The sequence below is a fragment of the Haemorhous mexicanus genome, chromosome 3 (assembly GCF_027477595.1).
Source record: "Haemorhous mexicanus isolate bHaeMex1 chromosome 3, bHaeMex1.pri, whole genome shotgun sequence".
NCBI lineage: Eukaryota > Metazoa > Chordata > Aves > Passeriformes > Fringillidae > Haemorhous > Haemorhous mexicanus.
Genome location: NC_082343.1, coordinates 89,150,882 through 89,174,384, shown reverse-complemented (window position 1 = coordinate 89,174,384; position 23,503 = coordinate 89,150,882). Strand labels below are relative to the sequence as shown.

General features: G+C 38.4%; 1 protein-coding gene across 3 annotated transcripts in view; it reads left to right on the top strand.

The window, feature by feature from the left end:
- FAM135A (family with sequence similarity 135 member A) overlaps positions 1 to 23,503 on the top strand; it is a 79,596-nt gene that overhangs the window by 14,692 nt on the left and 41,401 nt on the right. For all 3 annotated transcript variants that reach the window (XR_009485933.1, XM_059842650.1, XM_059842648.1), the window contains exon 3: positions 3,664 to 3,784. Coding sequence is in view for 2 of the 3 variants with exons in the window: in XM_059842650.1 (XP_059698633.1) it covers positions 3,708 to 3,784 (77 nt within the window). In the remaining variant the exon portion in view is untranslated. The remainder of the gene's footprint in view (positions 1 to 3,663; positions 3,785 to 23,503) is intronic.

Here is a 23,503-nt window from a genome sequence, read left to right as displayed (position 1 = left end):
GTTTGAATGTCTTTTTGCAGTTTCATTTCTTGTTTTTTTGTTTGCAAAAGTGTTGTTTTGCAGTTCCCAGTGCAAATAGCTAGATTAATGGCAGCGTTACACAATCATTGTTCTGAAAACAAATATTTTTTTAAGGAGTTTTTTTTTTATTTTCAGTTCACTCTCAGGTGCTCTGATGCAGCTGCTGTAAAGTAGCACTAAAATGATCCATTTCAAAGAAAAAACCAGAAACAAGAAACAAAAGAAACATCTTTTTTTCCTTCAGACAAACATTAAAAATATGTTATCCTGTGATCCACTTTGTATTGTGGCCTCAGGAAAGACTAGTTTGGATAACTAAAGAAAATGGTGAGGTGATGTGGGGACAGCATGCACCAGCCAGGATATATAGGAGATTTTCTAACTTAGGAAAATAAGTAAACCCTCAGAAGTATGAAGGAAAGAAAAGGTTTGGCCCTCAGTGTAGGATCAAGTGGCTTTAACTGACCTTTCAACTTTTGGAAATGTTAAGTCTCAGTGCTCTGAATACTTTTGAATATAGAAATGCTGTTTGGATTATAAAAGTTAAGTAGCTACCAAAAGTTTAGAACCCCCTGTTCTAATTTATGTATTAAGGTATTGTAATTTATTATCAGACCTTCTGGTATGGGTTTATATGCTGCATTAAACTCCATTTCTCATGTAGAGAGCTCCTACTGAAGGATTCTTTTGTTTCTTAATGCAGTTTAATATCTTGGTTTCCAAATGCTAATGATGTGCTTTAAAATACAACAGTAAAATCATTAAATATTAAATTGAGTTGTGGACTTTTGTTGTAGATGAAGTTTGTGGAGTGCAGCTGTAAGTTTGACAGGAATCTATACCACAAATACCTCTACATGAGTTCAGTTTTTTTTGTTGGCTTTTGTATGATTAGTATACAAGCTTAAGACGTTATCCAAGTTGAGTTTCTCCTTTAAAATATTTATTCACTGTATAACACTTTGTATTACATAGCTCATGGAACTATAACTGTTCTGTACTAACTGTTTTCCTTTGCACTGGTATGAAAGACTGGCAGAAAAGTAGTGATGTGGTTTATGTCAGCCCAGGGCAGTGAATGTTCCCTTCTTCCAGTTTAAGGTGCACGTGGAACAAGCTGAAGCTCAACAAAGCAAAAGCTATTCTCAGTGGTCAGCTGGGTACCTGCAGTACACAGCACTGCTTGCTGGATGGGCTGTTCTGTGAACTGTGCCACAGTATTTCTTACTGGTTTTGCAGTTGCTACTGCAGCAAGGCGTAGACACTGTTTTTTTCCAAATGCTGTTTGTAGTTGAGCAAGAGCTGTGTTACTGGATTAAAATGCATGGTCTTGTGTCATGCAGGCCTGTGGTTGCTGGACCCTTTGCTTGTTCTGCAGGGAAAAATTGCCTGCTGGGCAAATTTTAGTGAACTGGCTGGGAGTGCTAAGTAAGCTCAATAGAGAAAGAAAGGAGGGAGTGGCCCCAGTTAGAGCCATATTATACACAGGAGGAATACCACAAGTTCACTGGACAGTCCTTTTGGCAGTCATGCAAGATATGGCTCTCTTAAGTTTGGAGGTTTTTTTTTTTTTTGTTGAATTAACTCATTCATAAAATGGACCTTTGAGCTTACTTAATTGGACTGGTTCTGAGTTGTTCTTAGTTTTCCTGCTGGGAGGATTGAGGGACTTAAGGGACCCTGATCAAGGCCCAACAGCAACCACAGGAACACTAATGAAGGCAAACTGTTCAGGGAGTTAGCACCACTCGTTGTGTCAGGACACCAGAGTCCTGTCATGTTTTCCTCTCTTGAGAGTATAGTTTCATCAAAATGCAAGTTGGGTGAGACTGCCTCGTGGCATCCTTAAAAAGATAAAGATCCTTTTGCTTTTCCTGAAGTGCTTTAAAGTAGCTTCTTTCTGAGTACTGGACCGTTTCATCCATAGCACGCAGGGTTTGTTGCCCAGCAGCCAAAGGTCACAGTGGATCTAGGATCTCTGGATCTCTGCTCTGTAGCAGGTCAAGTTTCATTTGCAGAATATACACTTGCATTTTGGTAGGTGATGCTCATGTGATAATGCAGTATTGTAGCCCAGAGAATTACAGTGCAGAACATTTTGTATCTAGCTTTAGACCACAGAGGACATAACTATACAGTACTATGGACAAAACAGTGGAAGAGGGAATTGCTGCAAAGCCCTGTAGGCTGTCACTGCCAGTGCTAACACTACAAAACTGTACCAAAACTTGTGGCATCATTCAATTAGTCCGTTGAAGTCCTTTGATTGAAATTCAAATGATGACAAGATTTTTTCAGACAAGCTGGGTTAATAGCATCATCTACATGCTGTAATTTTGATCTTGTGATAAGGGCCCTTGATCCAAGTTCTTCATGTTGTCCTAATGCAGCAAAATTCCTCCTCCCCTGTCCCCTGTTACATCAATAATATACTCTTCCTGTGTTTTTGTAAACTGCATTCTGAGTCCCTGTATTGGCTGTTAAACCAAGGTCAGAATTAATGTCTTGTTTAGAATTTAAAATCTACACTTGTGTTACAGTGCTTGAAGTCTTCTAGCTCCTCTAGAGTGAGTACAGAAAGGGAAGTCTTATCTTGAGTCATATTCTAAGACAATTTAGTTGGAAGGTTAGAGGTTATGCCTCTAAAGGTAACTTTGCTTTTAGCTGAGTAATACCTGCTGCAGTCATGACTTTTTTGCCACCTACTGTGTTTCAGTCTCAGTACTGCCTGCTACTTCACAAACACCCAAATGCACGTTCAAAATTTTAGAAACAGAAAAACCCATAATCCCTTCAAGCTCCAGACAATGTCCACTGCTTCTACATCAGAGCCAGAAAAATTGACTCATGTGCACGAAGTACAGCTTGCTCAAGTTTTGTTTGCTTGCTTAGTCTTCAAACCAGACAGTGCTTGCAGAAGCTGGGAAGTTTGAAGACAAGTGTTTGTGGAAGGTGTAGTAGTCTGTTTCATTAATCTAGTGTTGAAGGGAAATCAGCCGAATTTAGTAAAATCTGTAGGTATCAGCAGGCAGTTGTAAAGTAGCAGGAACTTGCTAGTCTGTGGCTGTGAAGATGACAATGAGAATTACCACTTTACTACAAAAAAAAAAAAAAAATACTAAAAATAGGCATGTTGCCTTCCTTAACTCCTGCCTTCCCCTGGAATCTCTCTGTCTAAAGCCTTACAAGACCTGGTCAGACACTTTGTCTTTACTGTTTGGCTACACTGTAATTCAGCTGTTGCTGTCCTCCTGCAAGAGTTGAGGCTCTGCTGCCTGCATGGATATTCTGCACCAGCAAGGGCTGGAAGCAGCCCATGCTCTTTTTCTCCTTGTCAGAGAGTATTTTTCCTCTCCAGCCAAGAACCCAAGCAGAGCTTCAGTGTGTAGGTACCAGTAAGTGCCAGGATTGTATTATGCTGACCATGTGTTGTGATGCTTCTCTGATAACACTTGATTCCTTCACAAGAAAGGTAGAAGTTACTGTGAGCTGGATTTGGTACATCCTATATTCTTGTCTACCTTAGGGCCTGCATATTTAAGGAAGCTGTGCAAAACTGTGTGTAAGCATTGTCCTTTTTAGGACCAAATGTGCATTATCACTAGCTTGTGTTCTAAATATTTGTTTTCTCTTTGTTTTCAGTAACTAAGGTGCTGACAAGTTTTGACTTCTCCATCCTCATAAACATGAGTGAAGTTCAGGCTATGGTAGAATTCTCCGTGGAGCTCCACAAATTCTTCAATGTGGATTTGTTTCAAAGAGGGTAGGTAGAATGTTCTTTCAAACTTTACTCCTTTGAATGGCTATTGTTGGAAAGACCTTAATGGATACTCTGTCATGCAGTGTTGCTTCATGTGTTACTGACTATTTTTATAGGGATGTGAATTTTTTTATTCTGTATTGGAAAGTCATATTCTTTCTAGGATATAATTTTAAATATTAAAATAATTTTTTCTTAAAACCTAATTTGTAATGCAGTATTTTTGTCTAATTGGAGACGAGGGAAAACATGTAGATATGGAGAGTCTATTATATTCTTACCCAGGCCTTTACCCTTGCATGTGTTGATTTCTGTAATCCCTTTTGTTTGAAATATGATAGATGTTTCTCTTCAATATTTAAAAAATGTTCTTTCCTCAATTAACCTACTCGTTTATCAGTTTGGCAGTAGAGAATTTCACCAGCCTCTCTCCTCTCACTGTGCTGTGCCTCCAGTTACACAGGATTCCAGGCTGCCTCTTTAGACTCTCTTGACCCACTCTTACTCCACCTTATCTCTGTAGAAGTCTTTTCCACATTCCTTTCATTTGATATTACATGATGGTCCTAGATTACTTTCTAAGGTTCTTGTTTCCCTTGGCTATGCAGGAAATAATCCTTTGTAACTTATTTTGGAGCTATTAAAGATTATTGGTCCTTTAGTGTTGTGGTACATTAGCCTTCTGTCAATCCTCAAGTAGACTACAGTAAAAATGCATGTTACAGTTTAGGCTGTGTTAGTGTTCGCAGAGATGGAACAAGGTGTATCAGTGTTGATTTATGATAGCTGCTTTTTCCAAAACATTGTAGAGTAACTTTCCTCCGAAATAGTGTTAAGAAAATACATTAGTGTTTTTAGCCTTGTCTGGGTCCAAGACAGGCTGTGTGTGTGTGCATGTGAATATTGTTTTCAGTACAGTTAGGGGTTTTTTTTGACAGAAGTGATGACCCATTATGTTTGCTACTATTTGCAAAGTATATACAACAAACCATCCCCTTTTTAGGGAAAGTTGTAACTTCACTCTTCATTGGAAGAGAAGCATTAACAAAGGCTTAAGAGGTCTGTGGAAACACTGAGAATATTCTAATTACTTCAACAAAAAAGCACGGTCTTTTGAACTGTAGCCTTTTTTAATCTTTGAAATCAGTGGGCAAGGAGAGGGTAGAACACGGCAGCTCATTTACTCTAATGGAGAACCCAAAGAGAAGGAAGTGTTTTGGTTGTCTTAACCTTACAATTCAAATGGTTCCTCAGAAAGGTAGCTGAGAAGCAAAGCATAGCAATATAATTACCAGTGCTTTACCTGGCGTATTTCTTTTTAGCTTACTCTTGCAGCAAGCTAAAAAGCAGTAAATTCACAGGGCAAGTTCAGAGAAGTGGAATGCTGACATAATGAGAAAAGTGACATGAGGAGATTACAACTTCTCTGGTTTCGAGCTGAACCTTAAACTCTGGGCACATTCCTGTCGAAATTAATGTCAGGAAGAAGAGAGAACTTCCAGAATCATTTGACAGACCAATAAATGTTACTATTGCAATTAATTCAATTTGGGTAGGCTCCAGTATTTTTCTAGGAAACTGTCTTTGTGTTTATTTGAGGCCATATGTAATACTTCTGTTGCTGCAGGAGCTCTTGGATAATGGATTGAATGAGCAGAAAAGGAAATCTTTAGTTTCATTGTTAGCCTCCTATTTTTTAGTTATCACTGTGTTTAGCATGATTTTCTTGCCAAAATCAAGTATAGAATTGATTGTATTGTGTGCATTCAAGCCTTCCCAGCGTGGCATGTTTGTCTCATGGAGTTAGAAACATCATGACCTTCTGAACTGTGTAGAATAAGATGTCAGCTATTATGGGGTTTGGCTGTCTGTTTCTGCCCCCACACACGCTCAGGATGGTTCTTGCACGCTGGGCTTCAAAAGATGAGTCTGGACGCTAGGTTTTTTCGGTCTTCAGAATTGTTTATTATTTCTTATCTAAAAAGTCCTTTCTCTGCCCAAAGGATCTGACCAGCACGGCAGCCAAAGGCACTCTGCCCACCCCCAAGGCGGTCGCATCTTTTATAACAAAAACTACGTATATCATATTTACCTTTTGTCCCCAATACCTATCACCCTCGTCACTAAGTACACCCTCACCCTAGACCAATCCCCAAATGCCAACACTACTGCAGAAGATGGAAGACAGGAAGAAGAAAGAAGAGCCTGGTGGCACACCCTGATTCTTCCATCTTGTCTCTGCAACCCCCCTGTACCAAAACCCCAAAATCTGTGATTTACCCTATAATAATGTCTTCCCTTCACCATTTACACCCGAGTGATTCTCACAGGTTCCATCTCCTCATACATCGGTGGCACATCCCTAGATGGATCAAAATCAAGCCACCAAGTGCTTTTGGCAACATTCCAAGACTCCCGAGCCCCCCAAGGGTTCTCTCGGTAGCTCTGGACATCAGGAGTGATGTGCTGAGCTCCCACAAGCAATTGCAAGTAATCACATCAAGTTCCTTATTAGAGCTTAGATTTTACTCCAAAAGTATTTGTTTGCAGAGTGAGTCCAGATTCTCACTCATTTGATTACTGGAGATGTCATCATTCTCAGCCTAAATTTCCTTCTGATCAGTTTTAGTTATTTTTCTTAACAGCTTTGTCTTGTGAATCAGTCTATCAGTCTGAAAGTTCACCCTTATGTATTTTTTATGTCAGTCTTTTGTCCCTTTTATTAAATATGAGCTAACATGAGTTTGGTCATTGGAATTTGTAGCATATTCCCCATCCTCCCTTCCTTTTCTGTAGAGTCCACATACCCTAATATCCGGTCAAACCCATTTTACTCTCTTCTTGCTTTTATAACTATTTGAAGAGATCTGCCAACTCTTCCATCCAAAGTGTCTCATATTTTCCTGGATTTGTATCTGTAGAGGCACTACAGTTGCCAGAAGCACTTATGACTGTGTTTACACTACCAATTAAATTGGGTATTTAAGGAATGAATTACTAAAAGCAGTGTTGATGTCCATACATCTGTGTGGTTCCATGGTTACTTTTGCCTAGATTTTAACCTCATCTTCTGATGAGGACCAGATATTTTGTAAGATGAGTGTAATTTGAAATTGTTTGTATCAGTAGTTGATTCAAACTGTTTTGTGCCCTCAGGGGCTGAAGTGCATTTTGTGACAGGTAGATCGGAGTAGTTCGACTTCCTTAGGGGACATCCAGGTTCTATGACTAGAAAGCTCTCAGTGAACTGAACCAGCATGCAGCAAACTGGTGTCGTTGGGGAAAGTGCCTCAAAACCACTCTTTTGATCTAAACTGGTCTAAATAGTGCAGACTGAGCCAAAATTTCTCATAGTATTTTACTCAAGATCATATTTAAATGAAGGGTTGTAACTATGTTATCCTCCTAAGTGACCCTCTATAGCAGACTATTTTCTTTACCTGGAATAGTAAGTTATCTCAAGATAACTTACTATTCCAAGGAGGGGTAACAGACAGTACATTGTAATAGAATGTTTGTCTTATGTATCCAATACAGCTATTTTGTTATGTTTTCTTATAACTGTGCCATTTGCTTTTGTCCCGGCTTGTTACAGATGGCTCCATTGGTTTATTTTTATCTGTTATTACATTGAAATAAGGCTTCACACAATTTTTGTTTTGAGCTAGTGAGATGTGATGATAGGAATTTTTTCCCAAACAGTGATTGATATGCGAGTATTGTGTGACAAAATGAATTAAAGAAATGTGTTTGTTTGGGACCTGTGAGAATGGTAGTCTGAGTTAGTGTAAGTTTCAGGCTGTTTTGTCATCTTATCTCATAAAAGTTCACACCAGTAAGGTGGGGGCTCGATAGTACTGATCTTCTATAAAGACAAAGGAAATATAACATAGCTTGACTGCAGAAGTGGAGAATGAGTTGAGTGGAAAATTGGTTGGATGATTCGGCTCAAAGGGTTATCAGTGGTGCTACGTCCAACTTAAAGCTGGTGACCAGTGGCACCTCCCATGGACTGACACTGGGTTAGTAGTCTCAGCAGTCTTTGCATAGAATGACTTCGGTTAGAAGGGGCGTTAAAGATGATCCAGTGATAACCCTCCTGCCATGGGGGAGGCACCTTCCATTAGAACAGGTTAGAGCCCCATCCAAGCTGGCCTTGAACACTTCCAGGGATGGGCTGATCACAACTTCTCTGGGCAGCATGTTGCAATGTCTCACCACCCTCTGACTAAAAGAATTTTTCTAATATCTCATCTAACCCTACCCTCCTTCACCTTAAAGCTGTTCAATTTCTAAGACTTTGCTGTAAGAACAGGTTGCTTACCCCCTCATTTACATACGTTTTGTATGTGTTGGCGTACATATATATTCTGAACTGAGATATAAATGTGTTCAGAATGTCTCATTCCAAACAACTGGTTACTGAAAGTGCCTCAGTACTCTCTAGTGCTCAGTTGAAGTTCCTATGTTCCACCATGGGGTGATGGGTCCTGATGTCTAACTTGGGACAGTTACATCTTTTCTGGGGGAGGAAGAGTTTCCTGGTAACCCTCACTTGTGAGAAGATGAGATTTTCATTTCCCTGGAGCTGTGTATTGCTTTTTTACCTGTAAATGGCAAATCTAATGAGCTAAAGAGACTTAGCTAGTAGTTTGTAGTTTAGCATAGTGCACACATTGCTGCAAGATCTGCTTTGAAAACAGCTTTCATCTACATTTTCCCCATTTCTGTGCATTTTTATAATCCCAGTGTTAAGTTCTTACTTTCTCACTGTTCTTTTGTTACTCTGTCATCAGTAGTATGCATGCACCCACAACTGGCCAAAGCTGGGTGTAGAATACTAAAAGAATTTTATGTCTTTATGTGTTTTGCCTTTTTTTTTTTTTTTTTGGTACCATTTTAATTTGTAAGTTACAATACCTGCAGTTTCATTGTGGGTTTCAGAAAAAGAACTTCCTAATTTTTTTTGGCAGTGTAAATTTGTTGTTACATAAACTATGAGGAAAGGAAGTAAAATAAAGTAGTAACAATAGCTCTTTATTGCATGGTGACTGCTCAGCGTGTCTTAGTTTTCTTTTATTTGACTTTGTTTTGGGTTAAAAGATTCTTATAAAACCACATGAAGAATTTACATTAGTAATATATGTCTACCACACTTCTTTAAAGTCTTTTTTTTTTAACTGTTGGGTAACAGATGGAAGAATAATACTAAGTATCTTCCACAGGCGAGACTTTGGCAGATTCTAACCTAAAAGGTACTTTTGGAGATGTATCATATCTGAAAGGTTATTGGTAAGATCGCAGCATAAGTTGCTTGTGAACCCAAATCCTATTAAAAGTCAAAGGAATTTAAGCTTCAGAGACTACTGAAAATTTAGCCTTATGATATTCTTCTGTTCCATAGATTTATGTTTTTGCGTGTGTAGATACTTACTGATGTGTCTAAGCAGCATCGACGTTTTATGCTTTCATGCATGTGGTTGTGTAATGTAGCTTAAAAGAATCAGAGTATGAAATTTAATAAATCTTATTATGATTACTCAGTAATGTCATGAGAAATAATGCAATATAGAAAAAGTTGTGTTGTTTTCTGGATCCAGTGAGTTGCCTACATTAATTTAAAAAACTTTAACAGGAAATTAAAATTCAAAATGTCCCCTTCCAGCAGGACCACATTTCTTCCTCCTGTTTATATCAGAAATGAAAAGGTTTTGTCCTTAAATGAAGAAGTAGCCCTTGCTAATGGTTTGTGTTGCCAGCATATGATCGAATAACAAACTCTTCATGGACAGGGAACATTCAAGTTCACCTCTTTGGTTTTCTTTTTAATTCATACAGCTGAGACATACTTTTACTTTCAAACTATGTTTCTGTATGACATATTTTTCTGGAAATAAGTGTTGTGAATTGCCTTCTGACAGGATAGCTTATCTTTTGAAGTATTATACTGTGATCTTTACTTAATGTAATGCATTTTTACAAAGAGACAAAAAAGCTGTCAAATTTGTCTAACAGTTGTAAGATGAGCTCTGTTCTTCAGTTTATAGTTTTATAGTAATACAAATAGCAATTATACAGGTTTAAGATTTGGAAGGCTAGGATGTAAACTCAAAGGAATAATCTGTCTAGGAAAAATTGTGCAAATATTTTTGGTCTTGGATTTTTGTTGTTGTTTTGTTGTTTTGTTGTTTTGGTTTGGTTTGGTTTGAAGTGGATCAGTTTCTGATTCTAGTTTGTCAGTGGATGCCCACATGCAGGTCCTGCTTGGTTTGAAGCAGGAAAGGGTAAGACTGGGAATGAGCAGTGGGGAAGTCTTATTTTAAATTGCCATTGCTACAGAAGTTGAAACTTAGTGTCATCAATTATCCTGTCAGCCCCTGGGATGCAGGGGGATGATGTCTGAGACGCCAATGACATGGTCTGGTTCCATAGAGCAGTTACAATTTAAAAGACAGAATCTTGTCTTCTAAAATATGACATCTTATATTTGTTGAAAATAGGGGTTAGAAAAGTAAGTGGAAAACTGAGCACTGTTTCCTTTGAGTTAGCTGAGAAATTAAGGTTTTTTGAAGCACACTGAGTGGAACTGAAGACATAGGTAGGTTGTTCTGCTTGTCTTCTTCAGTTATCTGAAGTGCCATGCCTGTATTAGGACACTTCCAGCCACACAGGGAAGCTTGTCTGGGGGTCACCTAGAGCCACTGTAAATTGGACTCCTACTTTTGAATCTTCCTCCTTGCTCTTCTCCATGGTAATTCCTAGAAGTCTATACTCCATCTTAAGAAACTAAATGAGATCCGGATGCTGCAGGTTTTAGCTGCATATTCTGACCCATAAAGATGACTGTACAGATGCTTGTTTCTTCAGCCATTATACATAGAGGTATAACTAAGAGTTGGTAGTTGGAGTTGTCCTGAGGATATATTTTTTTTCCTGCATCTCCTCATATTCCAAAAATATTACTTCAGTGTTTTGTAATGTTCATGGGTACTCATTGCATCTTCTCGACTTCTCAGATATGGGGTACAAATTTCAAATCACCTGAATTTTATTCAGATTTTAGCTTTTACATTAAAGTAGTACTTTTGGACATTTTAAAAATAACAACTTTTGCAATTGAAATTGGGATTTTGCAATGGAAATAATTTTCTCAACTCAGAATTAAAGCTGTCTAATGGCATCCCATCTCCTCCAGGCATTCAATTTGGCAAAATTCCATTTTCTAAGAGCAAAAAGATGAAGAGCTCAGATGCCTGGTTATGCCACCTGGCTGCCTTTCTGGACCTGAGAGTGCTGTGGTAGGCACAGCTCTTTGGTGCGATAGTGATATGTCATATTTTGCTGTCCTTTGAGACTGCTTTTGGAGGGTCTCTGTAATTCCTTCTTTCTTCATGCAATTGAAGAAATAGGGGTCTTGTGTATGCAACACCAGGTACCATTTCACACTGCAAAGTAACAATTGTACCTCAGCATGCCTTGCCATGTCTATCAGGAGAAACATGATCAATGAGTTTAGTTCAGTGCGGGAGTAAATGACAGTGTAAGACAGGAATGAGTATAAAAGGATTTTATCTGGAGAAGACCCATTCTTTTATTCTGTAGACTGTATAGCACTCAGCTGTGTATAATATGAAGGTAGAATGGGCATCAGTGTTAGTTGAAGGCTTCCACAAGAGTGATTTCTTGAGTATGCACCTTCTTTTTCTAAATTGAGTTTTACTGAGTTCAGTATAATGGAGTGGTATGTGACAGCAGTAACAGCTTTAACTTTGCATTGAATACTTATTTAGTCACTAACATTGTTACTTTTGAGATTCTTTAAAGTGTTAGCACCCTTATGTGTAGAAGCTTGTAACCTGTGCATAGTCTTACAGTTCGGACCTGGCACTATGAGATGGTAGCAAAACCCAGAAAAATCTGTCATTCATTGGTATTTTGCCTTATTTATGTGTACTTGGTTAATACACATAATAGTTACAGCAGAAATATGATTCTTTAAGTTAGTTTACTAACTTAGTCATAGTTATCTGAGGGGAGAGAGAAAAAGATGCTTATCCTGTGTTTCAAAGTCTTGACTGCCTCACAATACTGCAGACATTTCTGGTATGGTATCTTTTTTTGCCTCCTTTGCTGCTCATACCTTGATGTATACCTGTATCTGTAATCACAAGCAGCACTTTACTAGATATCACAAACTGCAGAGAGCATATAGCATTGTTGAAATAGGGAACCAGGCTCAGTCCTGCCACCAAATGCAGACTCAGACTGGGCTGCCTCCATTTCAGTCTGGTGCTTGCTTCAAAATCTCTTCCTCTTTTACTTCTTATGCCTCCTGCCAAATACTGTGCTCCACATAAAGTACCTCATCGTATTTTTGAATATTTTTTAACCTTATTTCACCCCACTCCACTTGTTCGCCCTTTCGCAGATTCTGACTCACATTAGCCATGGGGGAAGAAGCTTAAAATACCTCCGGATACTTAGAGGCCCTCTAGACTGGACCATCGTGTTTATGCTTATGCATACGTAACTTCCTTTGTTGATTTGCAAAGTTTTAAAATTACTTTAAGAATTTGTTTCATATTTTCTCCAAAAATATGATGAATAGCTTAAATTAAGAGATCAAGACCCACTGCTAATAATTTTCTCTATTTGTGTATTTTTACTGCAAGAAGTAGCATCCAAGATATTGGAGGTGATCAGGCTGGGGAGAAAAAAAGAGGTGTGTTTTTCACTTGTGCATGTTTCTTTGATGTGGATGGCTGTGCCTGATCCCTGGGATTTTTTTTTGGTGGAGGGAGAGGCTAAGAGAGTATACCCAGCATGGCCCACTGTTGGTGTCATGAACCCAAATCTGGTTTGAAATAGCATTCTCATCTATGCATTTCTAGTTGGCCTGAGCATGTATCTGCCAAAAGGTGTGATATGCGTGGTCTTCTCCTGCTTTGTTCGCTCCTGCAGTCAGGTCAGTTGGATGGGCTTGCTTTTGACAGCAATATAGTCAGAGAGTGGGTTAAGCTGGCAGGAGCACAGGGTTAATGTTATAGATCTTCCAGGGATGGAGATTGGTCGGATAGCAGCTGCCTGAGTAGGGTGATCCTGCTTCTGGTGCTTCCTGTGTGTCTACAGTCATGCTCTTTCACCTTATGGTTGGTTGGCTCAAAGTGGTAAACCAGCAGAAAAAAACCTGGCAAAACCGGAATCCTTCTGAGTTACATTTTTTTAAATCTCTCTGGTCCACATCAGCATTCTGTCAGTGGTGGTGCTTAAGGAGTGTAAAGTACACAGAAGGAATGGGATGCCTACTTCTGTCACCAGCTAGCTTTTGTGTTGGTTTAACTGTAATCCTGGACTACATCCTGAGAGAAATGCCCATAAAAGTTCCAGCCTCTGTGTTAGGAAGATGTTTCTGGCATGGGAGAGGCCATTATGTCAGTATGATCTGCTCAATGACAGCAGCCCAGAGATCGGTATGTTTTGAAACAAAACCTCTGTTTGAACTTTTGCATTCCTCTCAGTTGGCATCCCTGCCCCTAGGATACAGAGTTATGACAGATGTCAGGTATGTCAATTCTAATTTCCCTAAGCCCTCATGCAGAGATACAGAGCTTGCCCGGCAATGCCAGTTTGCAGTTTCCACCTCCCTTGCTGCTGGCAGCTTTGTGCCACTGCAGTGCCCTGCCCTGTGGGTTGTGCTGGCTGAGCTGCTGGATCTGACCAGCCTCCAGAACTACTCTGCAAGTGGTGCAGTGGTGTAATTGAGAAAGGTGTCAAATGTCTTGCAGGGGAAGAGTTGAGTGCCTGGGAGGACAGAACAGAGGAAAAGGGGTAAACAGAATTCCTTAAACTTCATTTCTTGCAGAAGTCTTTATATTGTAAAACTACAGTCTAAATTTCAAGACATTATTCTTGACATTCCCTTACTATAAGAAAGGATAGGGTTTCCCAGATGCCAGCTTGCTTGTCTGGCACAGAGAAGGAATCAGATTATTGCAGAAGTCAGAGAGATCCAGCTCTGGTACTTGGCAGAGAAACGGCCCCTAATCACGTCCAGAATGCCAAGTCCCTTTCTGTAGGTCAGCTCTGAAAGGGGGAAGGAGGAGATGATAGAAAGGCATCCAGAGCAGCAGAAACCCTCAGCTTCCTACTCTGCAAGGAGAGCTCAGACTCTTCTTCAGTGGATTTTGCAGATCTCAGCTTACAAGGAGCTGTGGTGGGAGGTCAGCTTCATAAGGGGAACAAGATGAGTTAGATACCCAGAGGCATGGAAAGTCTGAGGCCCCTCAGTGTATGTAGAAAGTAAATCATACGATCACCTTGATGACCATCTCTTCACTTCAGTCATAACACTATGGTTAGTGCTTCTTCTACAGAATTTTTCTCTTTTCCTTATTATATGCTTCTCAGTTTTCATTTCATAGACTTTTGCATGCCTTCCTTTCAGCAATTTGTTTCCTACCTTTCCTGAATAGATTCCTTCATAAAATTGATTTCAGAATATTTTGAATACCATTTGAAGTTTTCCACGGTGCTTCTTACTGTTTTCTCAAAACAGAAGCCTTTGGAAAATGTAGACTTTAGAAAAACAATTTTTTTTTTTGCTTGCTTATATAATTTTATTTTGAACTTGTTGAATGGGTTCAGCAGGTACTGTGTGTCATATCCAGCTTCTGGAACCTGGCAAGAGAAAAAGGGATTTGAGTACTTAGTGTATTTGCTCTCCTGTAATTTGTTTCATTTATTTAAACTGGCATCAGAGGTTTATTTCTTGTGAATATACTGGATAGGGTAGGTCTTAGGAGATGGAAGATACTGTTGCTGTGGGAGGTGGCTCTATCATGTCAAAAAGTCTGTTCAAGAACAGTAACTCTTCTTTTTTATGAAGGGGAAAGAAGTGGAGTTTTTGCTTTCCAATCTTGAATGTTCACTTTACTTTTTGACATTCATAAACTTTTAGGATCATTGTAATTTAGAGAAACAGGTCTTAACTTATTCTGCTAACTTTTCATTACTTGCTTGTGACATTGTTCTGGTAATATTCTCTGAGGTTATTTCTTAAGATTTATGTTAATAATAAATGTATAAATACAGTCTGCCGCCAGCAGTTCTGCTTCTCAGTGATTTTGGAGTTGAAACTCTTGAAGTTGTGGAAAACCTAATTTACCAGAAGTGGCAGTAAAATTTCATATTATTTCTGAGCATGGAGCCCCATCACTAGCTCAGCCTTGCTTAAGCCCCTGTCATGTCACATAAGGGAACACTTTCTCCTCTGGCTGTGGGATCCTGCCTTCTGTTAATAGCCCCTACTGGATTCTTCTTTTCCCTTTTCAGGTGGATGAGCATGTTGGTTTGTTTTACCATAGAGCAAACATCAAAACTTATTTGAAGTGGGACAAAAATATGTAAAAGAGGTTTTAGTCTGCAAAATGCTTCTACCTGGGGCAGTACTGGCTTTAGGTGATTTAAATGAATCATGAAAATGTGCCTTGCTTGAAGGAAAAAGGACACTTCTAAATCTGAGAGATTACTTTTCTTTCTTAGTGTGCTAATAACATCTCAGAGCATTATGTTGTATTTGAAACTACAGTACTTCAATTTAAAAAATTAAATGACAGGAGCTAATGTGACTTTCATGAATGACACAGCTTACTACAGGGGAAAAGATGAAGATGTTGGTAAGGGATGAAAGTGACCTACCTTTCTTTGATGCATCTTACGTAAGATATAGTAGTTCACATGGGCTCTTTGTCATGATTTTTTGCAACAGTTTTCTTTGTAGTATCTGATTAAATGTTCTCTCTAGTATCTGATAAGTGTTTGCTATTAAAACAGAGATTGCCTTTCATTAAAATAAGGTGCAAAGTGAATTGTAAGGCTTGTATACTTGTTTACTGACAGATGAGAGGAACAGAATTGCACAGCTGCAAAACTTAGAACATATGAAAGACTAGTGAATGCCAGAAAATGAGTTCTCTTCTGGTCTCCCATCTGCTGTGTTTGCTGAATTTGATTTCGAAATTAACATGTTATGGTATGTCTTAGTAAAAACTGATGTCTGTTTGCAAGGGCTGAAGCTATAAAATTGTGACCCTGTGTACTAGGAAAACCTAGCATCCCATACTTTTCTCCCCAGAAAACTGAAAAGTTCCAAGCCACAAAGTGGTTAAACAATTGTGATATATCATTTGCAAGGCTAGTGTGCTGAATCAAGAAGTCAAACAAAAAATACTTTCAAGCTAAATAAATATGGTTTAAAAGTTCCTATAAGAGAATATGAGAAATCATTTTTCTTGAAGATAAGCTTTATGGGACTGTTGTACTTTAAAGATGTAAGGAAATTTAGTATGATTTCTTTTTCTCTTCAGTAAGAACAGGAAGTAAAAGAGGAACTGAAATTATAAACATAGACTAATATAAGTTAACATATATTTGATTAAATAAGGATTCATCTAGTACTGCATGTTTATGTGTCTCTTTAAAAAAGCAATACTTATTTGAGACTGTTCCCCTTTCAAGTTTTTTAATAGATGTTCATAACCATTGCAGGAATTCTGCCTGTGTGTTTTGTGGAAAGATCATGGTGAAAAGGCTTTTGTAATAATAAGGCAAAATCTCCAGTTGCATTTACTTTCCTCTCTCCTGTTTTACGTTTTTAATCCTGTTTCATTACAGGCTGCTGTGACTTAGTTGGGGTATTGGTCTCCCAAATAACTTTCATCAAACTTTTGGTCTAATTACTATTTTGTTTATATATAAGACTAATTTTCAGAAATGTGTGCTCTAGGCATGTGAGGTACTTCAAAACAGTAATTAACTTTCAAGGAAACTTTCTTTCAAATGAATGAGAACCTCTTATCTATTTTCTGTAAGTTTGCCCATTGTGTTATTCATCTTAATAAAAGTCAGCTGGGAAATACATGGATTTTTCATTGAAGGGATTGCTAAAAGACTTTAAACATAGGGCATGAAAGTTTTTCTGTTACTCAAGTATCTGAATTAGAGTTTCTCAGCTAAATCCCACAATTATAGCAGAATGTAAATCTTATATTGGTCCCTATTGGAAGTACTTATTACAAAGTGATTGCAAGATACGAATCTTTCTGTGCATTCTATACTTGTATTAAATAATTCCCTGTCTAGATAAGCCCTGTAAGTAGTTTGGTGTCCATTTGGTATTCTGTGGGCCCCAACTGGGTTTGGTGGGATTAAATTTTTATAGATGACTGTGCAAATCTCCTGGTGAGGAACAAGTCTAACCAATTCTGGTTTTAATTTTGCACTTCAATAATCAACATTTTACTGCCTGTGCTTTATTCTGTCTTTCTCTGTTCTCTTACTTCTGTTCCATTGCACCTTATTTTATTTCTGTTCTGATTTTCCTCTTTGCCTGGATTGCCTTTTTACAGAATGCTTAGGAGGTTACAAAAAAAAATCTGGCAAATTTGTGGTAATGTTTAAGATAGAGTATTTGTGTTCCACAATCTTATGGAATGCTTTAAACCTTACAGGTGTACTCAGATTGCCTAGAAAAGTACGTTGGCATTTTTCAATATTGGCTGGTAACTGTGGGAAATGCTAAATGTTTTACTGCTTTGAAGATTTGTTTTATAAATCCATGGAAGAATTAGGGATGTGGGGTCTCTCCAGTAGCAAGGGGCTTATCTTGTAGAACAGAAGGGTGTTGAACAGAAATAAACAATTTTTTTTTTCTCATGGTTGGATCCTTTCAGTATTTTGCTGACATTGCTGACTTGCTGCAGTGGGAGTTTCTGTTAGTGCCCGTTTGCTACCATGGGAAGAGGTGTGATCTGTAGGACACAGCTCTGCCAGCGTCAGTCTGACGCTGCTGCCACGGAACCGCTCCCCCAGAGCCGCCTGTTCCTCTGGAGACTTGCTCTTCTCTGTTTTCCTTGCAGTTCCTCATTTCACTGCCACATTCCATATTTGCAAAGCAGTGCTTTATCTCCAGCTCTGTTTCCTCCTGCACCAAACGAGTCCTGCTTGCCTGAGCCACAGCTCACCTTGGAAAAAGGAGAAGTCTTAGTGGCGGTCTGCAGTGGAGGGTGTGTTTTTAATAGGGCCCTGCACTCAGTAGATATCAAGAGCTCTCCTGAGGTTTTGCATATACAGTCACAGCTGTTCTTCCATTTGGTTAACTGATAAATTTAGAATCTGCCCTGCAGGTGACCCAATGTGCATGTGAGTTTTACAGTCCACAACATTCAGTGCTTGCTCTTGTTAATGTGACTGAGCAGATTTAAGTGTGCAGTGAGTGCAGTGGGATTTAGGGAAGAGGAAAGCTCAGACTGCTGTACACGCTTCTGTCTTTCCTCTTCCTGGTGAGAGGAACAGCAAAAAAGTTTTTGTGGGAGAGGAACCGCAAAAAAGTTTTGCCTCAATGATGAAGTGTGTTATGAAGCTTTTTCAGAATGTACACTTGCCTTGGAATGTTCTTTAGCTGACAAACTAAGTGGTTTTCCGAGTAAAGTCTTTTGCAGCTATTGCCAAAAATACTCATATGATTTTTTAATGCATGAGATTTTTTTTATATTAATAATGGTTGTACTTTACTGCATTTTCATGAATTACTCCCTGTAGTTCTATATGGGAGCATTAAAAAGTCAAATCACTATTACTTCCTACATTTCTATTTTTGTCAGTAGCAAGATACATTCCAGTTATTGATAAACCTGTTTCCAGCTCAGATTATAAATTACCGTTTTCCACAAATGTTGTAAAAACTCTCTTACTTATGCCTATCTAAATGAAGTTCCCCATAGTGGGGATAAAAAAGGAAACCTATCAATATTCCTGTGTGGGAAAGCATTTTCTGGCATATGCCAGATTTTTTATGCCAGAATCTTCAAGATTTTAATACAACTTGATGAACAAAATTTAATCCTTTATACACAGGATGGACAGTGGAGATGTCCTCTGCCTACAGGAGAGCAGTCATTCTAGCTATTTATTTCAGAACACCTTTTCCTACAAGGTCTGTAGTAAGGACACTAAGCTCCAGAAATCCTTGAACCTTTATGGTTATATCATGGTTATATATTTGCATGTAATGACATTGAGGACCAAATGACATAAACAGACACGAGCAGGCACGTGCATATATTTACTAAAGAATGACTGCATAGGCTGGGTTTGACAGAAATCACTTGGATATTTATAAGCTGTCCACTTCAGCTTTGCTTGTATGCTGTCTCAGTAGACATCTCAAATGTTTAGACTATCTCCCACATTGAAGCAAAAGCAAAGGTACCTTTTGGGGAATGGATATCAAACGGTTTGAGGATAAAGATTTTAAGTAGCACAACTTGAGCAAAAGATCTGGTATTCATCCTAGACCTCATATCTGTTGCCAAGATAAGTAAAGTAAATGCAGTAAGCATTTAGAGAAGGAGAGGTTGGCAGATTTTCAGAGGCGGTGTTGTAGGTCATCTTTTTTTTTTTTTTCCCTAAGTCAATGACATTTGAAATTGTATAGGAAATAAAAAATGCTGCCTTTCAGAGAAGCTGTTGAGAGGGATTTTGCCAGTGTAGACTTAGGAAAACCTGGAGCTGAAATATGCTCTGTTCATAGATGTGTCTGCAACTTGTTCTGTGTACCAATTCCCAACCATATGTGCTTTTTACTGTGTTGCCTTTCAGTCATCAAGTTGGAAATTGTTGAACCCTGTTTTTCAGGATTCCTTTAACTTCTGGGATCATAGACTGATTCAGGCTAAAAGGGATAGTAACATATCATACAGTTCTGACCCTCTTCCTGCTGAAAGGAGGGTCAGAACTTGATACAAACCATGTTGCTTGGAGCACCGTCCCCTCATGTCTTGAAAGCTTCCACAAGGGGAGATTCCATAGCTTATCTGTTCCAATGCTAAAGTATCCTTAGGACTGTTTCAAGTTCCATTTACTCAGCCTCCCTCTGGAGCCTGCCCTTTAAATCACATCAACACCCATGAACGTCAAGGTGTAGCAAGCTACTTGTTGTCTTGAAAAAATGGTTCTCAAGACTCATTCAAAATCTGTTCTTGGTGTAGTCAGACCGACCTTCATCCAGCTGTGTTCCCTGCACTGCTTGTACTGCAGTGACTCATGTTAAGACTCAGCTTCCTTAGCTGCCATTGTAGCCCAGCCTTTTAAAGTGACAAACGCTAGCTGTATCATCTAAGATCACAGTTTCTTGCTAAATTATCAGGTGCTGATTCTTAACATCATGGCATAATCTGTCAGGGTACTTTAACAGTTAATGCATATCAGGCTCTTGTGCATGAGTAATTTTTTAGTGCATTTTCTGTCATACTGTAAATTAACTTTCTTCGTGGTATTTCTGTTGGTTTGTTCTTTGTTTTGTGAAATACAGGGTAGTCTTGCTTGAACTAGTGGCACAAATGATAGTCTGAAGGATATTGCTGTTTTTTACAGGTGATTCTTACAGTATACCAGCTTTCTGAAGACCATTAATTCTTTTCTTCAAAACATAGTAGCTTTAAAGCGTCTTTGTCAAAATACTTCTGACATTTTTGTTATCTTAAAAAATCAGTGATGATGTGGCAGTTTTAGTTAATAATCTGAAATGGTGGGGCTTTTTTTTCATGTAATGCAGTCAAAACAGAGATTAAGGGAGAGATTGAAACTTTTTTTTCAAATTATTCTTTAAAAATCTTCACATAAAAAACACAGCTAGTCTATGCTTTAAGAACCCTAGCACTTTTCCGGAATCTTAATGCTGACTGCAAAGCTTGAGCTATTTTCTTTTTCTAGTATTTCTGCTCTGGAAAACAGTTTTACATAGAGCTTTATAACCTGAAGCCCTTGTCTCATTACCACTAGAGCATTTGTCTAGGTTGCTCTCAGAATAAGGACTTGCAAAAGAACCAGACTGGTGCAGGATCAGGTTGATAATTCCCCTGTCATGTTCCTGGGACTTAGAGATGCATGTTAGAGAAAATGTGCTGTACTGAGGTTGGGCATGTGAGTCTCACTGGCTTTGCTTCAGCACGGGCCATGCTCTGAGATGTTTGTGCTGGGTTCTCCCTTCCAGTGGGCTTCAGGAAGCAGTGTACTATAGACACACCAATGGACCCGAGCTGTTATGTCTGAAAAGTTCTAGTGGTAAACCTACAGCTGTGGGATTAAGTCTGCTATGTTTCACCATTTGGAAGAAGCTGGACTGGGATTTGAAAGCATTGGTAGACTGGAGTTTACTTCATAGATTTGAGCACGTTTGCTGCACCTTCGGCTGTGTGATCTGTAGCATTGTTATCATATGGAATTTTCCACTACTCAGAATGAAGGATACCTTCATTCTCCCATTACATTAGATAGTGTAGAGTTGATACATGAGACAGTGGAGAGCTGATTGTATTCAGATCTTATTTAGGGAGGGTTTTAAGGATATTTTGGAGAATTGAATGTGATAGGTGAGTAACAAGTCCTCGATACTGAATTGTTATATGTAGGCTCAGGCACATACCACAGATCAGGTTGATGTGTCAGTTGTCCCAATGAGAACTGTCCCAATGTTACAGCCGGGAAATAATTGAAAGTGACTTGGTTTTGTTTTGGTTTTTAATAGAAATGGAAGCATCGCAAGACAAATTGACTCGTGGGTTGAACAAAAGATGGCAAGATGAGGAAGGCAGGGCTTGGGGAAAAGAGTGACGAAGCTTGATGCATTTTTTACATTACTTTTAAAATTTGCTGTCAAATGAGAAATGTGTATTATAGCTTTAAAGAAATATTTCCTTATTTACAAATTGCAAATATAATACCTTTGTGAATCAGGTATCCTGTTTCAGTATAATAGCTCTTCATTTGCAGATAGATCCTTAATATATACAGCATTTAAAGATGAATGACAGTGAATAATTCAGGTAAATACTGTGTAGGGGGCTATCTTTCTTATTTAAATACCTTAGTGCAGTTAAAAAATGTTGTCATCTCTCTAGGCATAAGATGTTGAATTAGTGTTTACATATTTGCCCTTAGCTGAACTCTTACATGATTTTATTATTTAGAGTAACAGGTGAATGTTTTATGTTCTAAACTGCTTAAAGTATAAATCTGCTGAAAATCTAAGCCATCTGTCTCAAACAAGCAAACAAGTCACCTTCATCTCCCGATGGAATCAAATAAAAATATCAGGCACGTAAAGGGTTTACTGAAGAAAAAGGATAGAATAGCCTGCTCTTGATTAATTGCAAGCAAACAATAATAAGAAAGAAAGGATGTCCTAATAGCCTTTTGGTTTCACAAATTACATTTTAAGCATGAACAATTCTATTGATCGTTTTCTTTGAGGCACAAACTGTAAACAGTCACTTAATAGTATCTCCAGGGTGAATGAGCCTCATTGGATTAAGTAATGGGAATGTCTCCTTGCACCTTTTTTCTGTTCAATGCTCAGTTTTTATTTGCCTTTTGTTTTGCCTTGTTACAGTCCTTATTCAATAATCTATCCACATATCCACATCTGATAAAGTTGTTAATCCTATGCTCTGCAGAGCTGTCACATGCTTCTAAACATCAGGTGAGAATTATGCAGATTTTGGATTTTTAAAATTCTAATAGAATGACAGTTTGGTATGAATAGTTTGGTAGGCTAAAGTCAAGGTGAATTAAAATATGTAACATATCTCTGAACTTACTTTTTTTAATAGAACACTGCAACAAAATATTTCATGTAAACCATATAAATAATTTTACATTCTTTTAATATATGAAATAACAAGCAGTATGCTTTATCATGATAGGCTGGTCATTAGGATCATGGGATGATGCAGCTAGCAGTGGTAAGGTGTCAGGCTCTTGATGAATGTTTACTGTGGATCCAAAAGTGACACTGTGAAGCTGGGGCTAGTGGAAAGTATCTCCTTGCTGAGGCTATTGTACATTATCATGTATCATGTTTCTTCAGTATAGGTGAAATGAATCACTAATTGAATGATGGAAGTCTCATCTGACCCAGAAAAAAAGGAGTACATCACTGTACTATGCTGCATCCTCCTGGGTTACTGTTGAGAGGGCACTCTTCATCTTCTCAATTCTGTATACTTCTGGAGAAGATAACAGTGAAAGATTAATGTTAATTCATATTTCTTTAACCCAATAAAAAATGAATTAATTTACTATTTATTAATCACTTAGGGAGTGTATTTGTAATCATGTTTGACCTGTGGGTTTCAAAAAATGAAGTATGTAACTAGTAGCTTGCAATAGTTTAAGTTTTGCTCTACTTTTTAAAAGTAGGAATCGCTTAATCTCTTACGTCTCACAATGTTAGTATTTCATTATAAAGCATTCTTTGATATATAAGTTTTAACAAGACTAAAGTTGACTTTTAATTTTGTGAAAGAATTAAAATAAGGGATTTTTCACTGGCTGATTGTTAGAATAATACACAGTCACATAAGTCCCAGATGGGGATCTTCAGTTGAAGTGTTAGAAGCCAAAATCAGAAAACCACAAATACCTTGGTTTGGATTTGGATTTTTGGGGATGATGAAAACCATGACTGTGATTGGGTGTGCACTGTGATTGAAATGAGAAGGTAAAAGTATACTCCTAAGGGCATTTAGGACCATGGTCCTCCCAAAAAAGGTGGGGTTTTCTTCCTCTCTGTACCTGTGTTTGTGCTGCCTCCCTTTCACTGGTCCTAGTGTTTGTGGAGCTGTGTGGTAGGTCACATCAGCTCACTGAGGAGCTGGAGCTAAC